Source organism: Artemia franciscana, chromosome 9, assembly GCF_032884065.1.
Source record: "Artemia franciscana chromosome 9, ASM3288406v1, whole genome shotgun sequence".
In the NCBI taxonomy this organism is placed as follows: Eukaryota; Metazoa; Arthropoda; class Branchiopoda; order Anostraca; family Artemiidae; genus Artemia; species Artemia franciscana.
The window spans coordinates 1,374,937-1,402,854 of record NC_088871.1 but is presented as its reverse complement, the minus strand read 5'-3'; the positions used below and the strand labels follow the sequence as shown (position 1 = coordinate 1,402,854).

The 27,918-nt window shown below is 35.6% G+C and overlaps 2 protein-coding genes across 2 annotated transcripts; one reads left to right on the top strand and one right to left on the bottom strand.

Annotated features, from left to right (window-relative positions):
- On the bottom strand, positions 1–21,845 carry LOC136030862 (3-hydroxyanthranilate 3,4-dioxygenase-like). The gene is made up of 6 exons (XM_065709922.1): positions 21,689–21,845; positions 9,229–9,391; positions 7,868–7,974; positions 4,217–4,332; positions 2,036–2,265; positions 1–252 (listed from the first exon to the last, which is right to left on the bottom strand). The coding sequence occupies exons 1-6, from the start codon at positions 21,787–21,789 to the stop codon at positions 100–102; spliced, it is 870 nt and encodes a 289-aa protein (XP_065565994.1). The 5' UTR covers positions 21,790–21,845; the 3' UTR covers positions 1–99.
- A 3,961-nt stretch (positions 21,846–25,806) lies between these two features.
- LOC136031540 (zinc finger MYM-type protein 1-like) lies at positions 25,807–27,453 on the top strand. Its single transcript, XM_065711209.1, has one exon. The coding sequence runs from the start codon at positions 25,807–25,809 to the stop codon at positions 27,451–27,453; it is 1,647 nt and encodes a 548-aa protein (XP_065567281.1).
- The last annotated feature ends 465 nt before the right edge of the window (positions 27,454–27,918 follow it).

Sequence of the window (27,918 nt, the reverse complement as noted above, 5' to 3'; positions counted from 1 at the left end):
TTCAAACCATTAATTTATTTTTTAAGGTTAACACCAATACCAACACCATAAGACAGTTACAGAAAAGGGAGGCACTGTTGCCTGTCTGCAGCATGTAATTTAGTTTTGCTCGTTAGGCATTACTATCTGCAAGACCCTGGCACCCTCTTCTCTAGTAATTTTGTAGCGATGACCTTTGCGAATGTAACCTGTATCGTCAGCTTCTAGAATACGAGTCGCTTCTCCAGCAACGTCAAGGATGGATAACCCACGCTAGAAAATTCATAAACATCAGAATTAGAAAGACTACTTCACTCTTATAGATTCCTGTGCCTAATATTTAATTTAGTAGTAAAAATGACCATTTCCTCCAATAAAAAGAATGGAATGAAAAGCTTTTCAGGCGTATACTCGTATGTGCAATCATACTATAGTATGTACAATTGTACGTACGCTTGTACAAGATTGTATGTACAATTGTATGCTAGTTTTTAGTGGGATATGGTTCTAATGAAAAGAAAGGGCAAAATAATTGCTAAGCAAAAAGTTTCTTCTGAGTGAAAACTTTGATTTCAAACAATGGAACTCTAGGCGAGCATGGAATTAGCACCTACGAATTCGGTATATGCGGCTTATATATCGTCTAATTTAAAGTCAAAAGACCTATCTAACATTTGGTATTTTTACAATGGACTAAAAATAAGATACTTGACATTTTTGCAGGAAACACTTTTCATTTGAATATTTAAGTAATGAAAAATCTATAAGACTACAGTGTGAAGTAAATAAAGTAGAATGAATAGTAGAATAATAGAATAATGGCAGAATAATAGTTAAAGTAAATTAAAGGTAGCGCCCAAGGGTTTAAAACGGCTTTTTCTGTTCATAGCCTTTACAAATGTATACTTTCAAGCGTATTACAAATATAAATATTCGTATATCAACCAATATTATCAATTATCAATAATATTGATATAATATTGATATTTGGCCGAGTCACGACGTAGGCAATAATGCTCCTAAGCCAATGAAAAAATTAACACAAATGAATTATTATTAGTTTCAGGTGATAAAATATGGCAATATAACTGAATAAGTGAAATTTAATAATATTTCCAAGTTCATGTACATTATATGCTGACACATAAACATAAGGAAAATGCACAATGCTAGTATATGTTTAAAAATATGTTTCACGCATATATAAGACGTAATCACCTAAGTATATATTTCACTGAAAAAAGTTAAAGTTTCACAAATAGTTTTATTTCGGCATAAATTTGCAGCGGATAATATTCGTAAGTTACTTGCTGAATTATAATTTGGTTTTCAGGGGCATGAACTAGTTGCCAGGAAAATACCAAAAGCAATTACTAGATGGAATCCAGAAGAGAAAGTGTAGGACTTTCTACAGGCAAATTCCTCCAAAAGTATTCTCTTCCCAACTCTATGGCTGGGTAAATGCTTTAACTTTATCCACTATAACAACTTTAAAAATGTATCTTGTAGTAGCCTCTATTATAATTTTCTTTTTATGGTTTTATGATATACCTTGGCTCAGTTATACCCGTATATCTAGCTTGAGCCTCCTTTTCTCTAATGGATCTTTATGAGTGGAGAAGTTTTATTTACTTTTTCCTTTTTTGAATGCTTCCTTACGAGCTGAAAATTCGTATAAATTTTGAAAATTGATTTGCATGGAATGAATTGCGACTGTCACAGATTCGTTTAAGCTAAAACCAAATGACCAAATGGGAGCTGGGTGATCCATTTGAATTTTGAACGAAAATTGAAATGTTTGGGAACATTTAAATTGAAACTATGACCAACTCCCTTATAATAATTTTTATGAATTTATTTACTGTGATTGAGAAAAACATTTTTTTTTTAATACTTTATCTCATAATACTGAGAATAGACCCTAAAATAGACCTCACTGAGGCCCCTATGGACGAGGTGAATATTTGTAATTTGCATTATTTGATGTGTTTTGTGCTGTTTTTTTTATGCGTTTTTCTCTTTATAAAAATGATATTAAAACAAAATTAGAACTTACAAGAGCCCATATAAAAGTGTCTGCGTCTTCGTTGACAACTTCATCCTCACCAGTTCCATATACAATCACACTGCTGTGATATTTTCCCTGGAACAAATCAAGCTTTCCATTTCTAAGCTTTTGACTGTTGCGATCTAGCCACTGGTCAAGTGAAAATGGCTCGTCGATGCTTACTTTCTCGTCAGGTTTAAAAGGAGCAGCCACTAGCTTAGAGTTCGCAGATGGAGCGCCTGAAGTAAGTTAAGAGAATTAGACAAGTAAGTCAATAAGAATATGTGAATATAATGATTGAATAATGATTGAATAATGAATTGTGAATAATGAAACAATTGAATATTGAATAATGAATAATGATTGAATAATGAATGATTGAATTGTGAATAAGAATATGTGAATATAATGTGTAAGTGAATATAGTGTGAAAATAAGAATATAAGTAAGTGAATAAGAATATGAATAAGAATAAGTAAGTGAATAAGAATAAGATAAGTAAGTGAAGTAAAAAGAAGTAAGTTAGCAGGTGGAGCGCCTGAAGCGCCTGTGAGTAAGAACTCACATTAATGAATAGTAAGTGTTTTAGAATAGTATATACAAATAGCACTAACTTACCTGTGAACATTTAATAATCGGACCTACTCAAGCTGGAATGTAACCTTGTTTCAATACAGCCACAATATAAAGACCCTTTGTTTAGAACAATAATTTCCTCTGTTGAGGCATAAAACTGTCCTGTTTGTCGTAGCTACGAAAATTTTTGGCTAAATGTTAAAATTTGTAAAACGCTTTTATCATAATCCAACATTTTAATCAATTAAAATTTATACTTATAATTTCAATATAATTTCAATTCAATCAATTACAAATTATACTTATTTATTTATACACACACACACACACACACACACACACACACACACACACACACACACACACACACACACACACACACACACACACACACACACACACACACACACACACACACACACACACACACACACACACACACACACACACACACACACACACACACACACACACACACACACACACACACACACACACACACACACACACACACACACACACACACACACACACACACACACACACACACACACACACACACACACACACACACACACACACACACACACACACACACACACACACACACACACACACACACACACACACACACACACACACACACACACACACACACACACACACACACACACACACACACACACACACACACACACACACACACACACACACACACACACACACACACACACACACACACACACACACACACACACACACACACATACACACACACACACATACACACACACACACACACACACACACATACACACACACGCACACACACAAACATATATATATATATATATATATATATATATATATATATATATATATATATACATATATATGTATATATATATATATATATATATATATATATATATATAATTTAACAGAAAGAAATAGGGGGTCCATGGGACCGGTAGTCCCCATCGCATCTTGGTTTGGCCTAAAAATCATTAGAAAAACTTTCAGAAATTTAATAAGAAAAAACTTTGTTTCAACTAAAAAGTAGTATCCAAGCTTTAAACGAACAAAAATCATTTAAATCTAAAATATCCTGATAATGCCTTTGTAGGCTGTATCTTAATATTAATTAAATAAAAAAAAGTTAAATGAAAGTAAGGAGCGACATTAAAACTTAAAACGACCAGAAATTACTTCATATATGAAAGAAGCTGTTCCCACCTCAACGTCCCGCTTTTTACGCTAAGGTTCTCTGATGCGCTGAATCCGATGGTGTGATTTTCGTTAGGAATCTATGAATTTCAAATATTCTCAGGCTTTTAACTTTTGATGGGTAAGACTAAACTTGATGAAACTTATATATTTAAAGTCATCATTAAAATGCGACTCTTTTCATGTAACTATTGGTATCAAAATTCCATTTTTTAAAATTTTGGTTACTATTGAGCCGGGTTGCTCCTTAATACAGTTCGGTACTACGAACTGTTTGAATAGTAAAAAAACCTCGGAATAGAACCATGGTGTTCTTTTTTGGGATCGCTTTTTGTAAAGAAGCTCAGTTGCAGATATTTTATTTCAAATGAAAATAAAAGGAAGTACCTGTTTTTGATTCCTCAGCATTATAAAAGTCGTCGATAACCAATTGAATCTGTTTTGGCTCTGTATATTTGAACCACCTCTCAAAAAGAACGCCAGAGTTGTCATTTGTGTAAAATCTGAAAGATTCTTAAGTTGTTGAACATGATTTTATTTTTGACATTGTATTTGTAAATCTCAAAAACCGCTAAAAAATATTCACTCGGATGTACTATTGCATGCATAAGGAAAGAAAGAAGACAAAAAGGTAGAGAGGGAGAGGGAGAAATTGGGGGTAAAGGGGGTCGAAGAGTGAGATAGAGGGAGATAGACAGAGAGAGAGAGAGAGAGAGAGAGAGGAACGGAGAGAGAGAGAACTGTTTTCAAGCAAAGCAATTTAGGGAAATAGTTTAGTCTCGATGGCAGAATTAAATGCATTTTGATATGAATTGGAATCGTATCCCGTATATTTCTTATGTTTAGTCCCGAAGGATTATTTGTTACAAATGATTTAGAAACATATTGGAAGAAAAAATTGATCTGGCTATAAGTCGTATTTTTTTAGATTTTTATTATACTATTGTATCAAGGGACCCAGCATGGACATTAGATCCTTATAATGTATGGATGATTTTATTTTTAATTTGGAAAAAAGTGAAACTTCTTCGGAAAAGCTATTTTGAAGTAAAATGATAAGCTATATAATACACAATTTTGCAAAACTGTAATTATAGAAATGAAGAAATGAAAAAAAAAATAGTAAATGCATAGTCATGTTTTACGCCAAATTCACATCTGACTATTAAGTCACTTATTAATAAGTATTTATAAATAAATTTTTACATACACAATATTTTATAAGTAAGTCTTTATTTTAGTTAAACTATAAAATACAATATATAAAAATGAAAAATAGAATGATAATTAAAAAGGCATATCGAAAAAATGGTGAATATATTTATTTTATTAAGGTAATTCTACTGTGTTTTGTATGCTAAAGATATTCAATTATTTTTATCCGTTCACTTTTGATAATTGTGTTTTCTCATCAGAGCCCTAATCTCAACATGGACACCCATAAGCTGAATTTTAGGATAGGGGGGCTTACCTGGTCTAATCAGTACTTCCAATGCTGTATATTAGAAATCTCAAAACTAAAATAGGAAAATATAAGGCAGCGTCATTCAGCCTTGGGGGGAGGGGCTAATGCCTCTCTCTGCCCTCCTTATGAGTACCCATGAATCTCAACTAAATGCCATTCTTGAATGTCGAATTTAGGTTTCTTTACACTTGTTCTATTGTGTCTTGAACAAACGACACATATCCACACCCGTTTCTGGAAAGCTTGAAAATTTGGCCTGAAGATTGTACGTGGCTAAAATTCACTTATTTACGGCAGAACTCCCTTCCACGTTCAGTCTCATGAACGCCATCTAATAGTCGCATCGCGCGTATCCAATACCGCATATTGTGGCTGATGTGTAAACAGTTCGTACACCTCGTACATTTATACCGTAAATCACTTTTCAAGTTTTGTCTGATTCAGTTTTTCATACCGTGTCATCTGGTTGTAACGAAAAAATTATATATCAAATACTTCTGTGACAAAAAAAAGAAGGAAAAGTCACCTCGTAGTATCATTGATAATTTTAGTCCGTAAATACAAGTTATATGCTGATGGACTTTGTAAGCTCTTTTTAATACGAGGTGTGGGCTTATTGCTATCTGGTAGTAACATTTGGTACATAGTGTGCATACATGATAATGCACAAATGAATGTGCAATATTTGTATTAGCAACATTAGCAACCTCAACCGAGTTAGCTATCTTAGCAACATTAAAACTCAAGACAAACAGCAACATTCCAGTCGTAAATACGTAAATACTCGGTGTGCTTCCGAATCGAGTATTCTCTGCGTTTTTTTTTACGAGTTGTGCCGGCTATCTTTTCATATAGTTTCATCAGTATCATCATCAAACAGTTCGTGGTAACTAACTGCAGTAAGGATCAAACAGTTCGTGGTAACGAACTGTAGTAAGGAGCGACCCGGCTCAATAGTAAGCGAAACTCTAAAAAATGAAAGAAACACATTTTAACGCTGATTTTAAACACATAAGTTTCAGTTATACCCATCAAAAGTTACGAGCCTGAGAAAATTTGCTTAATTTTAGAAAATAGGGGGAAATACCCCCTAAAAGTAATACAATCTTAACGAAAATCACACCATCAGATTCAGCATATCAGAGAACCTTATTGTAGAAATTTCAAACACCTATCTACAAAAATGTAGAATTTCGCATTTTTTGCCAGAAGACAGATCGCGGACGCGTGTTTATTTGTTTTTTTGTTTTTATGTTTTTTCCCCAGGGGCTATCGTATCGATTGAGTGGTCCTAGAATGTTGCGAAAGGGCTCATTCTAACGGAAATTAAAAGTTCTAGTGCCCTTTTTAAGTGACCTAAAGATCGGAGGGTACTTAGGCCCCCTCCCACGCTAATTTTTTCCCAAAACTTACCGGATCAAAATTCTGAGATATCTATTTTATTCATCATAATCGAAAAGCCTAATAACTCTGTTTTTAGAGACGACTTACTCCCCCACAGTCCCCATGGGAGGGGCTGCAAGCTACAAACTTTGACCTGTGTTTACATATAGTAATGGTAACTGGGAAGTGTACAGATATTTTCAGGGGAATTTGTTGGTTTAGGGGAGACAGTTGAGGGGGGATACGTGGGAGGATATTTCCATGGAGGAGTTTCTCATGGGGGAAGTGAATTTCAATGAAGGAAGTGCAGGAAGTTATGAAGTTGTTTGGGCATTAGGCATTTTCGTCAGTGTTGTCAAGTTAAACATTGAAATAAGTAAAAAACATAATCAACTAATTTAATAGAACTTTTTGTCGGTAAATAATAATAATAAAAATCAAAGTCAAGAAAAAAAGTTCAAATCTATTGATTCCTAAAAGAAAAGTCCTTCAAAAAAAGCTACAGCATAACAAGCTGTCTAGTGCTATTTGTTTTGGGTTTTTAACTGATTTTAACTGATTTTTCACTCGTGTCTCATTATTTAAATTTTACACCCGTGATTACCAAAAATTGTATAACTGAAAACGATGCTTTTTTTTAATTAAAGTTGAATTTCCAATACTTTCATTATATTTATGTAATATGATATATTGCATAACTATATGCTATATCAATGATATATTGATATATAGTGTTGCAGTTATGTAAAGCTCTACTTAACCAATCGGATGTTATTTTCGCTGTCTATAGCTTATTAAAGGAAGAGAAAAAATCTACGAAAGAGAGCAACATTTTTTTTTCAAGTGGCATTAAGGAACACCGTACACAGATGTATTGGTCTGAAGTAGTTTGAAGTTGTAATGAATCTTATAAAAATAATCTAACTATTGAAACGAGAAAATTTTCTGGTCTTTGAACTTGTGGTAGCCTGGAGACAGTAATACTTCAAAAGTGGACTAAAGGGTAGTGGTCAACATACTACCAACATACCATCAACATAATATTTAAAGGATGTAAGAAACATATTGGGAAGGAGCATGGAAATTTCTGAATATGTATGGATGAAAGAAGAGCATGTCAAGTATGTTGGTTTCTGGCAGTTTTGTGCTGCGAAGAGTCAAGTAAACAAACAAAATTAGAAAGATAATACCTAACACAGTCCATCTCCTGTCCAACTCTGCTTCTTTCTACACGAAGACCAATTGTGTTGGAGTAGCGCTGTGGAGATTGTGGAATCCTTGGCGGCAGAAGAAACACCTAAAGTGTAAAGGAGTTGAAAGCACTAAGAAAAGAATTTTGCATCCAATTGTACGTCAGAGCATTTTCTGTTTGAAAATAAATATTTAATTTGAAAACACGTATGCACATGGTTGTAGTTTATCTAATGGTTTCATCCGAACATTTGGTTCATAACTGCTTTTTTCTATTCATTTGGCCAAAACTTCTTTTACTGTTGTTTCCAATGTGACCTATTAACTTGTAACCGCACAAAAGTTGCTTTTCGCGGGAAATATTTCTAACTTTGGTGGATACAATAAGTCAAAAAAGTTCACAAACTCTGTAGGAGCCAAACTGGATAGAATAGGAAGGAGGGGGGATGTGAATAGTTCTTTTTTAGCCGTTTCATCTTATCCAATTGCAAATGAATGGAAGGCGAAGAGGTCTAGAATTAATTTTCAATCTTAAATTGTTTTATCAATGTATTAAAGGCTTCACCTTTAAAAGTAGAAAAATTGACAATTCTTCCCCCTCTCCCAACAAAAATATGACAACAGACCTGTACTTAAAGGTATCATACCTATATGCATTTGTTTAAAAATATTATAATCGATTCTTAACTGCTCGTTGTTCTTAATATTTTATTTATTGAAAGCAAAATCTTTTTTGGGGTTAGAATTAATGTGTAAGTTTGTCTGTCACTGGCTTGAAAACCAGATATAATGCTTAAAAAGGGTTTAAAATGACAGGGAAAACTTCGACCTATTGCGTTGATATTGTGAATTACTGGATGTAACACTAATTTTGAAACAAAATGACTCCTTTGCGAAGCACGTAATTGCGCGAATGTCAAAAGTCTAGGGTTTCAGTGTTTAAACGTTCTTTGGACGCTATGGATTAAGGTTCAGTCTAGTCTTAGACCCATTTTTTTAAAATATTACACCGTTGACAGCATCCTAAGAAAAATTTCCCCATAAAGTCATGGCTGAAAAATAATTGGTCCACTGAGTGGATTAAAACCGTAGTTATTTTCAATGCATTAAAACTTTAGGTGTAACCTCAACTTTTCCACACGGAATTGAGGTTATTTTTGTAGGAAGTAGGGAGAAATTATGCTTTATCCTCCATGTCAGACGTTTTACGATTTCAAAGTAATATTTATTCTGTATGATCTTTCCGTTTACTTGAACTTTTCTATCAAATTTGTTTTGATTAAAACGGTTATATTATTCTTTTTAAGTAGTCAAAGTAAAAATATATAAGAAACAGAAATAAAATTGTTTTCTCACTAACCTCTCCTTTTTTTATTGTTATTTTGCGGGGAATCCCTTTTTCCATAACATGTAAATCCATATCACCAGCTTTCATATAGAAGAATTGGTCACAATTGGTTATACGGTAGTCTCTACGAAGCCTTGGACCTCCAACTAGGTAGACTTTCAACTGTTTGTCATACCTGAGAAATGTTAGATTATAAGAAGAGGGTTTGGAATTAAATTACTTGATTAAGACGAACAAGAATAGAAAGTATTATAAATTTAAGGTTAGGTTACCCCTTAGCGTCCCATATTTTTTGTAGAGCAAAATTTACTTTTTGCTCACGAGCCTTGATAATTACACTTTTGGTGCTGCAGTGAGTTATTAGTAGTAGTAGTAGTAGTAGTAGTAGTAGTAGTAGTAGTAGTAGTAGTAGTTCAAAAACTAACTTTAAAGGCTCGGAGGAGGGATTGTGAGTCGCAGTTCTACTGGAAAACTATACAAAGTTAGTAATTTTTCAAAAAGCTGAAGCATTTATTCAATGATTTCTTGAAAAATCACATTAGGAATTTTTTTTTCTTCGCAGGATCTCTAGCTGGTCACTAATTTTTTTCAACTCTAAATGTATTTGTACGCTCCGAAATCATTTGTGACTAAATGAATGTTAACAAATCCGAACATCAATTTAATTTTGTTTTTACAAGTTTTTGATATTTTGCTTTTGTTTTAACACGGATCATAGCAAATTGATATATTAAAACCATCGTTTTACCTTAGTTTGTTCAATGCTTAAATTTATATAAAAATATTCTTTCCTGATATTATCATAATGCATAATTGACCATTAAAACGGTACAACCCCGACAGAGAGAAATTCTGACTCGAAAGTTAACAAAATTTGTTACTTTTGGTTTCCCAAAAAATATAGAAAAAATCGATATCGGAAGATATTCCACAGTGAAAATACCAAAGAGGCTGTTAGTGAGCCGTTAAGGCATCTAGACGATGTAAAGTTTTCAAAGGATAAGGCAACAACAGTTGTAATGGGTAATTGGTGTTTCCAAAATCTAGAGAAGGGGAAAATTTTGTAGTATCTTAAAATTTTCCATCGAGAATGCAGAAAAGAGGCATTTTTCAATGAGGATGCGAAATTAAAGTGTTTTTCAAAATCCAAGTGGAGGGGAAGAAAAATCTAATGGGGGATAAGACCTTCCATCTCCTCTCCAGCCGACGCCTGAGAGGCTTTTTTTTCAGTTTTTCTTTTCAGGTTTTCTTTTCCTAAATACGTTCATGTCAAAAATTCACTATTTTTGTGAACCGTATTCTTTACTTTCTTTGATATTCCAACAGAATCTCAAATGCTGATGTGCACCACCACTGCTATACTAACATCAAACCGACGGCCACGACTGTCAAATTGAGAAGACTGCGCTGGACCGGTCATGTCCTGAGGTGACACATTCATCAATCAAATGCTTTTAGCAGTTTCTTCGCCAGACTGGTGCAGGCGTCCTGGAGATCAATTGAAGAATTGGAGGGTAACTACCAAAAGGACCTTGACAGCTACTGGCTTCTGGTCCAGATGCTGGTTTTCTGATGAACTGGCATAAATTCGGGACAGATAGTAGCCATCCATACGGAGTCTTCTAGATGCCAGGTGAGGCATTAACGTCTGGTACCGCATAAAATATAAGTAAATTGTTTAAGGTACGCTAGTAAGTTTGGTTTAAACTATACACTGTTTCCAAAAATTTTCAGTAATGCAAGACCAGCCAAGTCCTGTGAACAAGGAGAAAATTAAAGTAAATAAGTAGTTACTCTATGTAGATGTTTTCAACCCAAACTTGCAGAAATGACTACTTAATTTACATTTTTACTTAAAATCCAGGGTCCTATTGTATCTGAATTTTTTTTTCAAAAAAAAAAAAAAATAAATAAAAAGTCTAATAGATCATCCCAAGAAAAGAGATTAAAAGAACTTAGAAATTATAAATTCCTAAAGTATTCAAGAAATCAGTGAAAGGATTGCTCTCAGTTTAAAAAAAAAACTTTTCACAACGTCACTACTCCTTAAACGGTAAAAAAAAAAACTTAATACTAATCGAGAAAACCCATTCAGGGGTGGAGTATAGATGAGTTTTATATGCACCACCTCACCCTACCGTGCAGTAGCACTTACGGGGAACCGTTAGATCGAATAAATACCCCGAATTCGCAGGTTGCAGCTGTAAATATTCTAAATTGATACTATATGACAATGAAATTATACAAACCAATATGACATATGACAATGGAATTGTCATTGTCATTAATAAAATAATATATGACAATGAAATTATACAAATCAAAACGTATAATTCAATTCAATAATAATTATACAATCTGTATGGTTTACCTTCGATGTTAAATAAACTGGATAATTATGGCACTTGGTTTATAATTTATTACTACAGTTTATAAGAGTGGCTTTCAAAAAATGAGTGTGGCAGCCACACTCATTTTTTACATCTAAACATACACTCAGCCGCACTCATCTAAACACCACATCACATCTAAACAGTGTATATACATCATAAAAATGTATGCACATCATAAATTTTACATCATAAAAATGAGATGTAAACTGCGGAGCAGATATAGTGACAGTCAGAGAATGAGGTCGCCTTTGAAGGGTGTGTCAAGATTAAGGGTTCTAAAACTGAATGAAGTTTATTATCTTTTTTATTAGATCATTTTTGATCATATAGGATACATTATTAATAAATTTCTTTTGTTAAAGTAAGACAGTTCAAAATAGGGATGAAACCTTTTTATTGACAGTGAACAGATATAAAATTTAACTGGATATTTTGAACACATATACAGTGTTCATCATCAGAAGTAAAACTAAAAGACATGAATAAAAACAAACAAAATTTATACCTAATAAACTAATTACATATAATTTATTGCTCTTATTTTTTTAATGCAACAGCGGAAGCAACTCTCTTTGACCTTTTCGGTTCCGATTCATTAGATTGATCTGGCATATAACGTGGACAGAGGTCATAGCTCTTATGTGAGGTAATATTTACTTTATTTGACCTCAGTAAATTATCATAAATTGAATTCAAACCAAATTCACCTGTATCTCTGTTTATGGAATTATTCTTGAAGAAAATTTGTTTTAATTTGGATTGTTTCCCTGAAAATTTGCTTTAAATCTTGGTCCAAAATCAAAGAAACATTTTCAAACAAAATAAAATGATTTGGGAAATTATATATATGTTCCAAGAGGGCCGACCTGAAATCTTCAGGTTTGGTATTTTGCTTTAAAAATGATGGAATAGAATTATGATGTTGTCGCAATCTCATTTTTAAATTCTGGTTAGTACGTTCCATATAAGAGGTTCCACAAGTACATGGTATTTTCTATTTCATCGTAATTAAAGCAAAATACCAAACCTGCTTCAAGTGCAGCCCTAAGGCTTTCGATTAGTTTTGTGCCAGGTAATGGCAGAACATGCCACTTTGCCGTGGGAAAATCTTCTGGACTAATTAAAAAGAGGAATAGAACTAAAAATTTCTGTTTGAAAGAGCCTTCTCTTAGATAGGGTATTTTCTAAGACTACTGGTTTGATACTATCATCCCTAAAAAAAGAAAAAACGAAAAAAAACGAAAAAAACAATAAAAACAAAGCAAACAAGCGAACCTGTACCCACGATCTCCGCTCTCAAAAATGTTCAAATTCCACATTTTTTAAGAAAGGAGTTTGCAAATTCGACGAGTAGCCTGATATGCTTAAATTTGTAGTTAAATTTCCATCGAGATCACATGGCATTATAGGGTTATTTTTCCATTTTTTGAAAATCAGGCAAGTTTTCTCTACTTTTGATAAGTAACTCTAAATTCTACGAATTTTATAGATTTGTTCTCGCAAGAGAGAGAAAGAGAGAGATAGAGAGAGAGAAAAAATACCACGAACCGTTCGATGAATCGTCTTCGTGAGCTATTAAATGAAATAAAAACAAGTTTTTTTTCTGCTGAAAGTAAGAACCATCATTAAAACTTAAAACGAGTAGAAATACTCCATATATCAGGGGGTTACCCCCTTTTTTTAAGCTTTCAAAAAAGGTTCTGCTTCTATTTACACGGCCCTTGTGTTTTAGGAATCGTTCTTATAGAATTGAGACAAAAGATCAAACTTTAATGTGAAGGAAGTGGTATCGAGGAGGGGTGATCCCCTCATATAAGGAGTAATTCTCTTCATTTTAAGTTTTAAGGCCGTGATTAAGTGAACTTGAAAACATCGAGCTTCAGAATTGAAGTAAGGTTACCCTTCTGTCTTTTAATTCTCTAGAGATCGTCGATTGTCAAAACTTCAAATAGCACCAATTATCAAGTCTTGTCAAAGGTTTTGATTGACAGATTCCTTTGGTGAGATGCTTCAGCCGAGAAATAATAATATATTTGACAGTGTCTTGCAAAGCTTGGTTACCGACCAAGGGAGATTAGAAAATGAGCAAAAGAGCACTATCATTCTCAAGTACAAAATGCCCATGTATATGCAACTGTGACGGCATGCATAGAATGCATTTTAAAATTTATTGTTTTTTCCACTTTATTTCCTAGGGATAGGCTATTTAAAATACCTCATTTCATTAATTCGAAACTAAACAGCGAACTTAGTTGAAAGCTTTCTTCGAGGATTCTTAGAAAACCAAAGTTTTCTTACAAATTAAATTAAAAAAAAATAAAACTGAAAGTAAGGAGTGACATTAAAACTTAAGACGAACAGAAATTACTTCGTATATGAAAGGGACTGCTTCCTCATGAACGCCCCGCTCTTTACGCTGAAGTTTTTTACTGTTTTAAAAAATAGAGTTAAGAGGAAGAGTCAGACTTTAGCGTGAAGACCGGGGCATTGATGAGGAGACAGCCGCTTTCATGTATGAAGTAATTTCTGTTCGTTTTATGTTTTAATGTCACTCCTTACTTTCAGTTAAAAACACTTGTTTTTATTTAATTTAATTTCTTAACGTTTTTTAATCAATGCATGTTTTGATTTATGCTCTCCACAGATGAATAATTAAAACGAAATTTGGGTATTTATTTTTTTGGCTAAATGGGTTTCTCATAGTTTTGACCAAACGATTTTGAGAAAAAAATAGGAGCGAGGAAGGAGGTATAGTTGCTCTCCGATTATTTGGTTACCTGAAAAGGCAACTAGAACTTTTAATTTCTTACGAATTTTTTTATTAGTAAAATTATTAGTAAAAATAAATTTTACTAGTTAAAGACATACGTAACCTACAAATTAGCTTACGTAAGGAACTTCTGTATTCTCACATTTTTATTACATATATGAGGGGGGCTCACCCCCTCAACAGTACCTCCCTCTTCACACTAGAGCTTAAATTTTGTCCCAATTTCTTAAGAATGACCCCTGAATTACAAAAGCCGTAGAATAAATAGTTGAAATTCTAAAAATACTTTAGCGTAGAGAGCGAGGTATTAGGAGGAGGTGAGCCCCTCATATGCGTAATAATTTCTGTTCCTTTTAAGTTTTAATGCTGCTCCTCACTTTCAGTTGAAAAAACTTTGTCATATTTATTTTTTCATTGTTTTTTTTTTAATAATAGTAGGAAATCCTGCGCTCCCTTCATGGAAATTTTCTTCCTCCATGAAAAGTTTCCCCAGCATATCCCTCTCTTCTCAACCCTGCCCCAGACCAAATGAAAACGCCCCTGAAGACGTCTGTACACTTATAAGGATTTAGTTATAAGGATTTCCGACTACGCTGAATAAAATGGCTATCTCAGAATTTTGATCCGGTTACTTTGGAAAAATAATTAGCGTGGGACGGGGGCCTAGGTGCCCTCCGAGATTTTGGTCACTTAAAAAAGGCACTAGAACTTTTCATTTCCGTTAGAATGAGCCCTTTTGCAGCATTCTAGGGCCACTGGGTTGATACGATCACCCCTGAAAAAAAAACAACAAATAAACACGCATCTGTGATCTGCCTTCTGACAAAAAATACAAAATTCCACATTTTGCAGATAGGAGCTTGAAATTTCTACAGTAGTGTTCTATGACTTTTAGGCAGATCACGGATGCGTGTTTATTTGTTTTTTTTTGTTTTGTTTTTTTTTCCAGGGGTGATCGTATCCACCAAATTGTCCTAGAATGTTGCGAGAGGGCTCATTCAAACGGAAATAAAAAGTTCTAGTGCCCTTTTTAAGCGACGAAAAAAATTGGAGGGCACCTAGGCCCCCTCCCACGCTAATTATTTTCCCAAAGTCAACGGATCAAAATTCTGAGATAGCCATTTTATTCAACGTAGTCGAAAAACCTTATAACTATGTCTTTGGAGACGACTTACTCCTCCATAGTCTCCGTGGGAGGGGTTACAAGTTAAAAACTTTGACCAGTGCTTACATATAGTAATGGTTATTGGGAAGTGTACAGGTGTTTTCAGGAGAATTTTTTGGTCGGGGAGAGGGGTCGAAAAGAGGGGGATATACTGGGGGAACTTTCCATCGAGGACTTGGTCATGGGGGAAGAAAATTTCCATGAAGGGAGCGCAGGATTTACTAACATTATTAAAAAAAAACAATGAAAAAATATATATGAAAAAGTTTTTTTTCAGCTGGAAGTAAGGAGCAGCATCAAAACTTAAAACGAACAGAAATTATTACCCATATGAGGGGCTCACCTCCTCCTAATACCTCGCTCTTTACGCTAAAGTATTTTTAGTAATGTCAACTATTTATTCTACGGCTTTTGTGATTCAGGGGTCATTCTTAATTAATTGGGCCAAAATTTAAGATTTAGTGTAAAGAGAGAGGTACTGACGACGGGGTGAACCCTCTCATATGTGTAATAAAAATATGAGAATAAAAAATTCTTCACGTAAGCTAGTTTATAAGTTACGTATATCTTTTACTTATAAAACCATTCGTAATAAATTAAATTTCTAGTTGCCTTTTTTTATTAACCAAAAAATTGGAGGGCAACTAGGCTTCCTCCCCCGCTCTTTTTTCCCAAAATCATTCGATCAAAATTATGAGTAAGCCATTCAGCAAAAAAAAAAAAAAAAAATTCAAATTTTGTTTCAATTATTACTCTGCGGAGAACCAAAATCAAAACATGCATTTATTCAAAAACATTCAGAAATTAAATAAAAAAACAAGTTTTTTCAACTTAAAGTAAGGAGCGACATTAAAACTTAAAACGGACACAAATTACTTCGTATATAAAAGGGGCTGCTTCCTCATCAACGCCCCGCTCTTTACGCTAAAGTTTTTCACTGTTTTAAAAAGAAGAGTTGGGAGAAAGAGTCAAGCTTTAGCGTAAAGAGCGGGGCGTTGATGAAGAAGCAGCCCCTTTTATATACGAAGTAATTTCTGTTCGTTTTAAGTTTTAATGTCGCTCCTTACTTTCAGTTGAAAAAACTTGTTTTTTTATTTAATATATTTAAAATCAGCATTAAAATGCGATTCTTTTGATGTAGCTATTGGTACCAAAATTCCATTTTTTAGAGTTTCGGTTACTATTGAGCCGGGTCGCTCTTTACTACAGTTCGTTACTACGAACTGTTTGATAAAGTTGGAGGACAAGCAATATAAACAAAGGTATTTTATTTCAAATGACAATACAATTAAGTATGTAACTACAAAGAAGGATAGAATGTAAGGAAAATGAATTTTCCTGTTACCGGTACTAGACGATTAATCTTATAAGTACGGCTCTTGTATTGGAACCCCCTGTGGAACTTTGGGATCAAAGCATCAATGAAGAATCCTTTCAGCTTGGGAAAAATCTTTTCGGTCCAAAAGCCTGGATTGCGGTCTATCTTTTCAATGTAGAAGTCTTTCTGGGTAAAAATCATGAAAAAGCAAGTATATAGCTGAGCACATTCAAGCTGACTGATTGTACTTGGTAAAAGTAGTCGTGGCCTCGTTTGGGGTTGACCAGTCCATTCTTTCCAACTTCCATGCAATAGTCCGCCTTAGACTCTTTTCGGTTCTTTATCCACTAGCCTATCCCCAAATTTCTCGCAGTTTCGCAGTTCCATACCTCGCTTTGATTTAATTTTCCCCATGATTTCGGCTTTGTGTGCATAACTTTCCTGAAGGCTCCTGACTATTTCTCATTTCTATGTTTCTTCATTGCATTGAAATAATTTATGAAAATTTCACACTATTAACAAGCAGCTGATTATTCCAGCTTGTCATTTTCGTCTCTAGGGGTTATTATCGGCGATCTGAAACGATTCTTTATGGCAACCGACTTGTAAAAATTTCAGGTAGCTGAAAATATTCTATGGGACTGTTAGAAAACAGGAAAATACATCAAAAAATGGTTCCAATCATCTTATAGGTTATTGTCTTCTGCACATGATAGTACCAATTTTGTTCCAAAAGCAATATCCTTCATAGAGTACACTTGTGAAAAATCCCTAGACATTTTCTAAGATTTCTAAGCAATTAGAGGAAATAGAACAAAATCCTTTCAAACATTTTGTAGCATCTTCAAGAAGCTATGGCCTGATATTAAAAGCGGCATCTTCCGCCAATGAATACTTGAGTACTTTTTAAATATAAATTTTCAATTTAACATGGGATTTTCGAGTTCCATCAGTTCACTTAATCACCCCCTTAAGGGGGTCTCTCTACTCTCAGCAGAAAAAGACTTGTTTTATGTAATTTTTGATCGCTTTTCAAATAATCCCAGGATATCTGCCCCACCCCCCTCCGTGGAAAATTTCTTGTGTGAAAATTCCACCAAAGAAGTTCCTCTAATTTAGGATGATTCTGCCCAAAAACTATCCCCGAGCAATTCCATCCTTGCTGCAAATTCCATTCCAAAAATTTCTTGCTTACGATTCCGCCGGGAAAATACTCCTTAGCATACTTTGATTTGAAGAAAGACTGTTTTTTAATTAATTTCTGATACCGTTTAAGCCCAGGGGGATCCTGACTGTGTGAAAAATATTTCCCAGAAATCCCCCCGACGGAAATTATCTCCCACAGAAAATTTCTTCGTGGAGAATTTCCCGTGGAAAATTTCTCTTGGTTATATTATTCCCATATAAACTTTCTTCCTTGGGAAACACGGTTCCCCAAGAACAATTTTGAGAATAAGAACGTGGGAGGGGGCCTAATTACCCTTGAATATGTTTGGTAATTTAAAAAGAACACTAATACTTTAAATTTCCGTTCGAATTAACCCTTTCTCGCTACTCTAGAACTATTGGTTCCAAACAATCACCCCTGATAAAAAACAAAAAACATTGATTTTGAAATATATATATATATATATATATATATATATATATATATATATATATATATATATATATATATATATACATATATATATATATATATATATATATATATATATATATATATATATATATATATATATATATATATATATATATATATATATATATATACGTTTTTTTCTCGGTGAAACTTTTGGTCATGTTTGAATGAAAAGACTGGATATGTGACACGTTCGGAAGGTGACTTCACTGGAAAAGTTTCCATAAAGATCCTATCCCTTTTGGGGGAAGGTTTGATTCTAATTTCTAAAATTATGACAAATTTAACTTGGAAATAACTCTGATGAGCAGCTTTAAAATTAATATAGGATGTATATTTGGACTCATGATAGATAATAGGTTTTATTACTGTATATGTTGTACCCAAAACATCGTTTCTTATGGTTACGGTTTCTGCTGGCAAGGGTTATTTTTACTTGTAATTTACTATTATGAACTGTTTAATCAAAGGGCTTTATTAAGCTTGAGGATGGCTACTATACCCTTCTTCACTCACCCCAGTTACTGACATAATATTTTAATGTTCGTACAATAACGGTTTAAGAATGATAATAAACCCTAAAATAGTGCGCCCCCCAATACACATTCAAAGAAAAGAGATATATAATATAAAGAGTTAACTAGAAGCTCATCAGTTCCATTTGCATGGTTTTCAAGATGATTTCCTTAAAGATAAAGTTTTTTTTCCATGGATGTGTCCAACGGACACTGACAGGGGAGGGGACGGAGGGCAATACCCTTCAGGAAACAAGAATACATAAAAAGTATATAAATGAGAAAGTGACAAATGTTCCGTTTGAACACTGATGCAAACATCTCCACCTTATATGCCAGGTTGCTAACGAATTTAACTTTTTATGTTATAACCTGTTTCTGCAATAACAAACGGTTTTGTTACAATTTTACAAATTAAATTGAGGATGGCTTTCTGCAATAATTTGTATATTCCCCCCCCCCCCCCACATCGCCCATGTTGCAGGATTAGTCCAAAATTTTCCTTGAAATGAAAGTAAATTATAGATTAGTTTTTACCCCCTCATCATCCCTTCCTAACCTCTTTCTATGTTTATCCGAAGACAGGTTTAGAAAAATTAAGCATAAAAGGGCACTTTTTGAGGCTGATACACCTCCCATGAACTGCAAAAAATCCATGTACCCTCCTAACTTATAAATTGTGCACAAAAATTTCAGTTTCCTTTATAATGAACCACTTTTCGTATTCTAAAGTCTATATTATTTATTCGGTATCATCACCCTCTGGAAAAAGACAAATTAACAGGCATATGTTATCAACCTTCCCTAATTCCTTCCCAATTCCGCTGAATTTAACACGTTGCTCTTTCCATTTTTATATCAAGATCCCTCAGATTTCAGGGATACCCTTCCCCTTTTTAGAACATCAAGTAAAGTGAAAATTGTTGGTGGGTAATGTAAGTTTCAGTTTGTTTTGAGCAACCGATTTGTAATTGTTTTATTCTCATTAACAGTGATCGCTGTGAACCGCAAAAAATGCATATAAAACTGCAACTAAAATTCGTAAAATTGAGGGTGGTATTTCAGAAGACAACATAAATCATTTTTTATAGTCTCCTCAGTGGCAAAAAGAAGAAATAAAACAAAACTGTCTCTGCTGTAAAAGCGAGGTATTACGAGGAGGTAAACCCCTCATATGCGCAATAATTTCGGCTCGTTTTAAGTTTTAATGCTGCTCCTCGATTTCAGTAGAAAAAACTTCTCATATATATTTTTTCATTGTTTTTTTTAAATAATGCTAAAAAATCCTGTGCCCCCTTTTTTTAAATAATGCTAAAAAAATCCTGTGCCCCCTTCATTGAAAGTCTCTGCCCCCATGAGAAGTTTTTCCATAGAAAGGTCCTCCCATGTCCCCTCCCCCACCTTAACTATCCCTCCCAAACCAAAAAAATCCCCCTGAAAACGTCCATACACTTTCCAGTAACCATTGCTATATGTAAACACATATCAAAGTTTATAACTTTAAACCCCTCCCATGGGGACTGCGGGGGATTAAGTTGTCCCCAAAGACATAGTCATTAGGTTTTTCGACTTCGGTGAAGAAATGGCTATCTCAGAATTTTGATCCGGTGACTTTGAGGAATAAATGAGCGTGGGAGGGGGCCTAGGTGCCCTCCAATTTTTTGGTCACTTAAAAAGGGCACTAAAACTTTTAACCTCCGTTAGAATGCGCCCTCTCGCGACATTCTAGGGCCACTGGGTCGATACGATCACCCCTGGGAAAAAAACAAAAGCAAAAAAAAAATAAAAATAAACACGCATCCGTGATTTGTATTCTGGAAAAAAAATGTGAAATTCTACATTTTTGTAGATAGGAGCTTGAAACTTCTACAATAAGGTTCTCTGATACGCTGAAACTGATGGTGTGATTTTGGTTTAAATTGTATGACTTTTAGGGGGTGTTTCCTCCTATTTTCTAAAGTGAGGTAAATTTTCTCAGGCTCGCAACTTTTGTTGCTAGGTAAGACTAATCTTGATGGAAGTTATTTATTTAAAATTAACATTAAAATGCCATTTTTATGACGTAACAATCGGTATCAAAATTCCTTATTTTAGAGTTTCGGTTACTATAGAGCTGGGTCGCTACTTACAACAGTTCGTTACCACGAACTGTTTGAAACATGCCTTGGCTGAGATCAAAGAACAATTATATGTTTCAAAAATATCCCGAGAATACATTATCCCAAAGAGGTCTGCTTTCAAAGCAAAATCATCTCTTATTTGTTTTTTTAACATTTAGTAGAATAGACACTATATTTTTTTATATTTTTTTTTCAGGAGTACCTTTGTAAATTTTTGAAAGATTAGATTTGAAACCTTAGGAAATCATGATATTTCTAATAGTTAGGAAATAAAATAGAAAAAATATTTTTTGTTATTTATCTAAATTTATTACATCACTTAGATATTTCGATAGCAAATATAGTTAAGTACAGAATAGGTATTTTTAGCTTCTAAATTTATTGTTTGTTTAAAATAAATATAAATTATTATTCCCTTCTCTCTGTTGCAACTCCCTCGCCTTTTCTCGGTGGTCCAAAAATTTCTCTAATTTACTATATGTTAATACCCATACAGCCCAACATCAAATGAAATGATATTGTTAATGTAAACTTAAAAAACCCACTTACATCATTTTTGTGCACCAAGCAGGTGACAAAACATCTTTGTTTTCTTTAACCACTTGGTTCAGGTTTTTCTTTCTTCCAGTAGTTTCCATATCAGTGATCATTCTTCTGGTGTTTCTTTTAAAAAAACAGAAGCTACACTGGTGCTTCCTAATGAATGTTGCAGTTTATATATGTATTAAAAAAAAGAAAAAAAAACTTGCTTTGCAACATATAGAAGTAATTACACAACTGGTTTAATTACAAATTAACCAGTATCACTCTAGTGGAAACTCCCGCATGAAACGAAATTGAAAAGACAAATGGATGGAGAAGAATACGTTTTTTATGGCGATTATTAAGTCTAATCTTACAGTGCTATAACAGGCCAAATATTGTTTCTAAGCACCTGAATTAAATGCCAGGTATTTGGTCGTACTACCATATTTCCAAGGTATTGTTAGATTTACATATATGGACCTCCCGCCCTTTCATCTTGGTAGGGTTAAAGTGCAATAGGATAAATTCTAATTGAGGGCTTTAAATGGATTTCCTATTTAAGTATAAATACAGATGTCCTTTATACGTACTAGCCAAGTGGTTATCGTGCTTTGCTTTAAATCCTGTGTGATTGAGGACAGGGGGTTTGAGTCCTAGTATCCCTGGTTATTTGGTTTGGACCAGAGTGCAATGGTGTGACTGAAAGTTTAACCAAGATTCGACCGATATTTTAATGGGTATCTGGAGAAATCTGCGAGAAGAACACGAAAATTATTGGATGAGTTGCCCAAAACCTAACTTAATTAATACTATATATTATGAATCAGCATAAAAAGCCAAGTCTTTTGCTGTATGTTTTGTCTAAAAATTCCATTTTTAGAGTTTTCGCTGCTATTGGGCCGAGCCACTTTTTAATCCAAGTTTGTTATCAAAAACTGCTTGATATATTGTTACCAAAACCACTTTATTGAATTACCCCTTATTGTGAACATTTTTATGTTCTATGTATATGAATTTAAAACACTGAATTTAAATGTATATGAATTTACTGTAAACCTAGCATGTGAATTTAAAACATTTTTCTGCAATAAGAGAGGAACTATTACCCCGTAGAACCTATGTTGAGGCTTAGTTAAAATGAAAACAAACAAATACACAGTAGAAACAATAGGGAAAATCTTTTCAAAAAGGTGGAAATCAGTTCTGTGAATATTTTGGCCCTATGTCTAAGGGCCGTCTTCAGCACAATACGAGAAAAAGAGAAAAATACGTATTTATAAATAAACTTAAAATAAATTGTGAGAATTAAAACTACATAATGTTATTTAGAAACTTTTTTTTAAACAGCCCTAGCATCCTTATTTCAACAAAGTTCAACCAGGACTGGCAAACAGTGGCGCCATTTGGGGGGGCAGGGGGGGCATGCCCCCCTGATTTCTGGAGGGGCCCAATTTCAACCACGTAATTCTTTGTTCATTCGTCCTTGTTCTACTTTTTTCTCTTTTTTTTTTACCGTATTTCTACTGTGAATTATTACTAAATAGCAAATTCAAGATACTCGACGATTATTGCATTTCAAGAAAGTATCCTGTTTTTGCCGTTCTCCCTAATTAATTTATGGTCATCCTTTTGGCAGGGGTTTGTAAAGTCCTTTCTGGGCTCGGAGTACTTCTGTGACATTGAAGTCTCTCCAGTGATTAATGAATCCCGTCAGTCGGGTATCCATTCCAGGGTGTCATTCCAGTTTTGTATTTAGTTTCTCGTTACCCTTCATCAAATAAAGAACCGTGAAACAGTGTTGAGTTGTGTTCAAGTTCAAATCGGATTATTGAAACATGAGTTCATCCGGTGCGAGTGGTGCAAAAAAAAAGGAAAATAAAAGCCCAAAGGAAAGAAGAAGAAATAAAGATGCAACGACGATTGGCTTCGTTTTTCAAACCGACTGTAAGTAAATCTACCACATTTTAAATTTTGTTTCGTCGACCAATCTTACTGAACGGACCAGAACAAGAGCTACGAGCTCATATGGCACTTGTTACGAGTAAGCAGTACAACAAAGGAGATGAGCCCGTCACAAACCACACCCGCCACCCCAAAAATGCGGTTCGGAGCTAGAAATAGAATATGCAGTTTCACTCAAGTCGGTGCATTTCTGGCATCGCCTCGGATCATCTGGAGCAGATGACTGTTATAACTTCCAAGTTTCAGCACAATAAACCTATTCGTTTAATCCCTAGACGTGCAACACGGTTTCCGGTACCTCCTTCCAGCTGCCCCTTTCACGGCCGAATCTGGCTCGGACACTCGTGAACGGATCATCTAGAGCATCTTGTCTCACCACCTATCAAGTTTCACTCGAATCTCAGCATTTTTCAATAAATCCCCCCCTCCCCGACCGTGGTCGGATCTGGTTCTAACAGTAAAATATGTCATCTAGGGCATATGCTTACTTTACATTACAAGTCTCATTTAAATCGCTGCACTCATTTGACCCATATGCGAGCCACACAATTTCCCGGCCCCCTACTGTGGCCGAACACGACTTGAAAAAATAAAAGTCACATCTTTGACATCTCCGGTTCCCGTCCATCAAGTTCGACTGGAATCGGAGCGTACCCTATCCAATCCCTCGACTACAAGTATTTCACGAGTTTCCCGGTGGGCGCCTCCACCCCCCCTACAAATATCGGATCAGATCCAGACTTGACATGGAACAACAAGAGCTAAGAGCTCATATGAAATCCGGACCCCCCCCCCAAGTCCCCCACAGTGCCCGGATCCGGTCCAGTTATGTTAATGACGTATCTAGGACTTATGACTCTTCTTCCGACCAAGTTTCACCCCGATCCCTCCAGTCTATAAGCGTTTCCCAATATTTCCGGTCCCCCCTCTAACTCCCCCGAAAGTCACCGGATCCGGTCTGGATTTGAAGTGGGATGTCTGAGACACGAGGTCTAGATATCAAGTTTCATTAAGATCCGATTACCCGTTCAAAAGTTGCAAATACCTCAAGATTCCGGATTCCCCCTCCCTCCACTCCCCCCACGATGCTCGGATCGGGGAAGTGACTATTTCCAACTTAATCATTTGGGGTCCCTGATATGCCTGCCAAGTTTCATCGTCCTAGCGTATGTGGAAGTGCCCGAACTAGCAAAACCTGGACAGACCGACGGACGGACAGAAATTGCGATCGCTATATGGCACTTGGCCGAAGGGCAAGTGCCATAGAAAAAGAATACTCAGCGACCTATTCTTTGATAATTCGAATAACTATCCCATCTGGATGAAACTTAATAATTTACCAGAGGACACATCCAAGTTGCAAATTTTGTCGAGTATTTAGTAAACTAGAAATATAACTATCGGTGAAGTACTGGTAAAATAAGTAACTGGGACATCACTTTTAATTTGTTTTTAATTAAAACTTGATTACTCTGTAGGATAGTGATGCTGGGACGTCAAGGGACAACCCATCGGCAACCGAAGTTTCATCGACAAACGAGCAGACCCTGGACGTGAGACACATTTCTGAGGAGACAAACCTGCGCGAACCACAAACGGAGGAAATAGCTTCCAGAACGATCAGTACCGATTTGTCCGTGAACCCGTATGATAACCCCTGCCAACCAGTTTTGACTGACTATCCCGCCACTACCATCGGGAATCGCACACGAAAATTTAACAGCTCCTATTTTTTGGCATACCCATGGCTCGAATATTCGAAAGAACAGGACTCGGTGTTCTGTTTCAATTGCCGACATTTCAGTGGATCCTCGCTAAGATCAGGCGAAAGGTATGGAGCTAGAGCATTCATTGACGTAGGATTTAGAAACTGGAAAGACATTTCTGAACTGATACGGCAGCACGAAAACAGCGACCGACACAAAGCATGTACCATTTCTTTGACTCAGTTTAAAGCTATTGAGACGGAGGTGGCCGAATCTGTTGCGTGATGCCTCTCCAAAGAACGCGAAAAGGAAATACTAGAGAATAGACAGTACGTAAAAGCTCTACTAAAAACTACAGCATTACTTGGACGGCAAGGTCTTGCGTTTCATGGCCATGATGAAGGGGAGTCTAGTGCCAATCAAGGGAATTTCGTATAGACAGTACATCTTTTAACAGAAATCAACCCGGACTTGATGAAAAACTCTCGTAAGGCCTATGGCCATTACATGTCACGCGAGTACCAAAACGACTACATTGAGGTCATAGGAAATGAAATCAAAAGTTCTATCGCGAAAGAAGTCAGAGAAGCAAAATATTTTGCCGTTCTTGCTGACGAGACAAAAGACCTCTCGAAAAAGGAACAACTCGCGATCTTAGTGCGCTATGTTCATGACCTGAAAATCAAAGAAAGGGCCATAGGTTGCTACCACATGCGCAAGGTTGACGCTGAGAGTTTGGCCGACTTCATTTACAACGAAATAAAGGGTATCGGCCTTGACTGGTCAAAGTGTGTTGGACAGTGCTATGACGGGGCCAGTGTAATGAGCGGACACTTTTCAGGAGTACAGGCCCGACTCTGGGAAAAAGCACCACAAGCGGTGTACACACACTGTCATTCCAATAGACTTAACCTTGTCATTGGCGATTGTATGCAGAAAATACAAAGAATTTCATCAGTATTTTCAATTTTGCAAACAGTTTACAGTTTCGTCTCCAACAGCAACACTCGATACCAGTTGTTCGTCGAAGCCCAGAAAACTGCCAATGTGCCTGTGCTAAAGCTTGAAAGGACAGTAGTGACACGTTGGTCTTACTGGTATAGATCAGTGGCTAAGATCCTGGTTAGATATGACTGCATACTCGCAGTTCTGTCAGTAGTTCAAGAATCTTCTGACAGGGAGGCAGCGGCAGAAGCTACGGGCCTTAAGAACCAGCTAGAGTCGTTTCCCTTCATATTCAGTTTGCATGTCATTCACGAAGTTCTTGCAGTGATAAACCCTCTTTCTGAACAACTACAGGCATCAGATCTGGTCATCTCAGAAGCTTGCACTTTAATCAGTGCAACAAAGAGCGAACTGAGGAAAATGCGTGATGACGAGTATTTTCGCGTCCTATACGACAAGTCTAAAGAGATGGCCATTAATGTCGGAGCTGATCTGTCGGAAACAAGTGCTCTCTCTTCAGCCATACCTGTTAAATCAAAAAGAGTTCAGAAGATATCCGGAAGACTAAGAGACTATTTGACGACAACAACAATTGGAAAGCACAACATTGGCTGCGAAAGCACAACAACGGAAGACAAAATGCGGAGAGAGTTCTACGAGGTTTTGGACAGAGTGTTAAATGAGTTTGAAGAGCGTTTTTCTGTCCAGCTGCCAGTGCTAGAAGCCACACGTTGCCTTAACCCCAAATCGAAAGATTTTATGGACTCAGATTTACTTCTTGTGATCGCGACATACTTCGATCAGGCGGGAATCGATACTATGCAGCTGAAGTGTCAAGCTTTAATAGCTCGTGCATTTGTGTCGCAGCTTCTACAGAAACCGGCAAGCGCTTTAGATGTCTTCGAACGCCTCGGAGGATTGAAAGAAGCTTATTCTGAGCTTCTTAAGGTCGTCAGGGTAGTCCTCACACTCCCGCTCACAACGTGCTCAAATGAACGTTTTTTCTCTGTGTTGACGTTTATGAAGGACTACCTCCGGACAACGATGGAAAACGAGCCACTTTCGCATTTGCTGCTTATATTCTCTGAGAAAGCTGCAGTGAAGGAGCTCAATTTTGAGAAGCTTGTCGACGACTTCGCAAAAATGAAGCAAAGGAGATATCCATTGCTGAAGTAACTGTACGTAAGTTTCTGATTTATACAGTAAATGTTCTATTTTGGTACTGTTTTTGATCCCTAAATAAGCTGCAAAATGCGAACCCCAAAGGTAGTACGGTACCCAAAGGCATGTTCGAAAATTTTAAAATTTTTAAGGCTGGATGGGGGCCCAAAATCGATTTTTGGCCCCCCCTAAGGTTTTTGAAATGGCGCCACTGCTGGCAAAAAGAATGAATTGAGAATATAAACTCATTAAAACTAAAGAGAACAAAGTGAATAAATGCAACTATTCAGAGTCAACCTTGCTTTTTTAGCAGCCTGTCTCAAAGGCCTTTTCGTAGCTGGTTCAGCACTATTATAATTCGGTTTAGTAAAATATTAAAAAAAAAACAAGTTTTTTCAACTGAAAGTGAGGAGCGACATTAAAACTTAAAACTAACAGAAATTACGTATATGAAAGGGGCTGCTTCCTCATCAATGCCCC

Excerpts from the sequence above, each read along its gene's own strand:
- LOC136030862 (XM_065709922.1), bottom strand. The coding sequence starts at position 21,789 with ATGATCACTGATATGGAAACTACTGGAAGAAAGAAAAACCTGAACCAA. Across the intron at positions 4,333-7,867 it reads CAGGAGATGGACTGTGTTAG|ATTTTACACAAATGACAACT; the intron begins GTATTATCTTTC and ends AGAATCTTTCAG. Across the intron at positions 2,266-4,216 it reads TGCTGAGGAATCAAAAACAG|GCGCTCCATCTGCGAACTCT; the intron begins GTACTTCCTTTT and ends AACTTACTTCAG.
- LOC136031540 (XM_065711209.1), top strand. The coding sequence starts at position 25,807 with ATGAAAAACTCTCGTAAGGCCTATGGCCATTACATGTCACGCGAGTAC.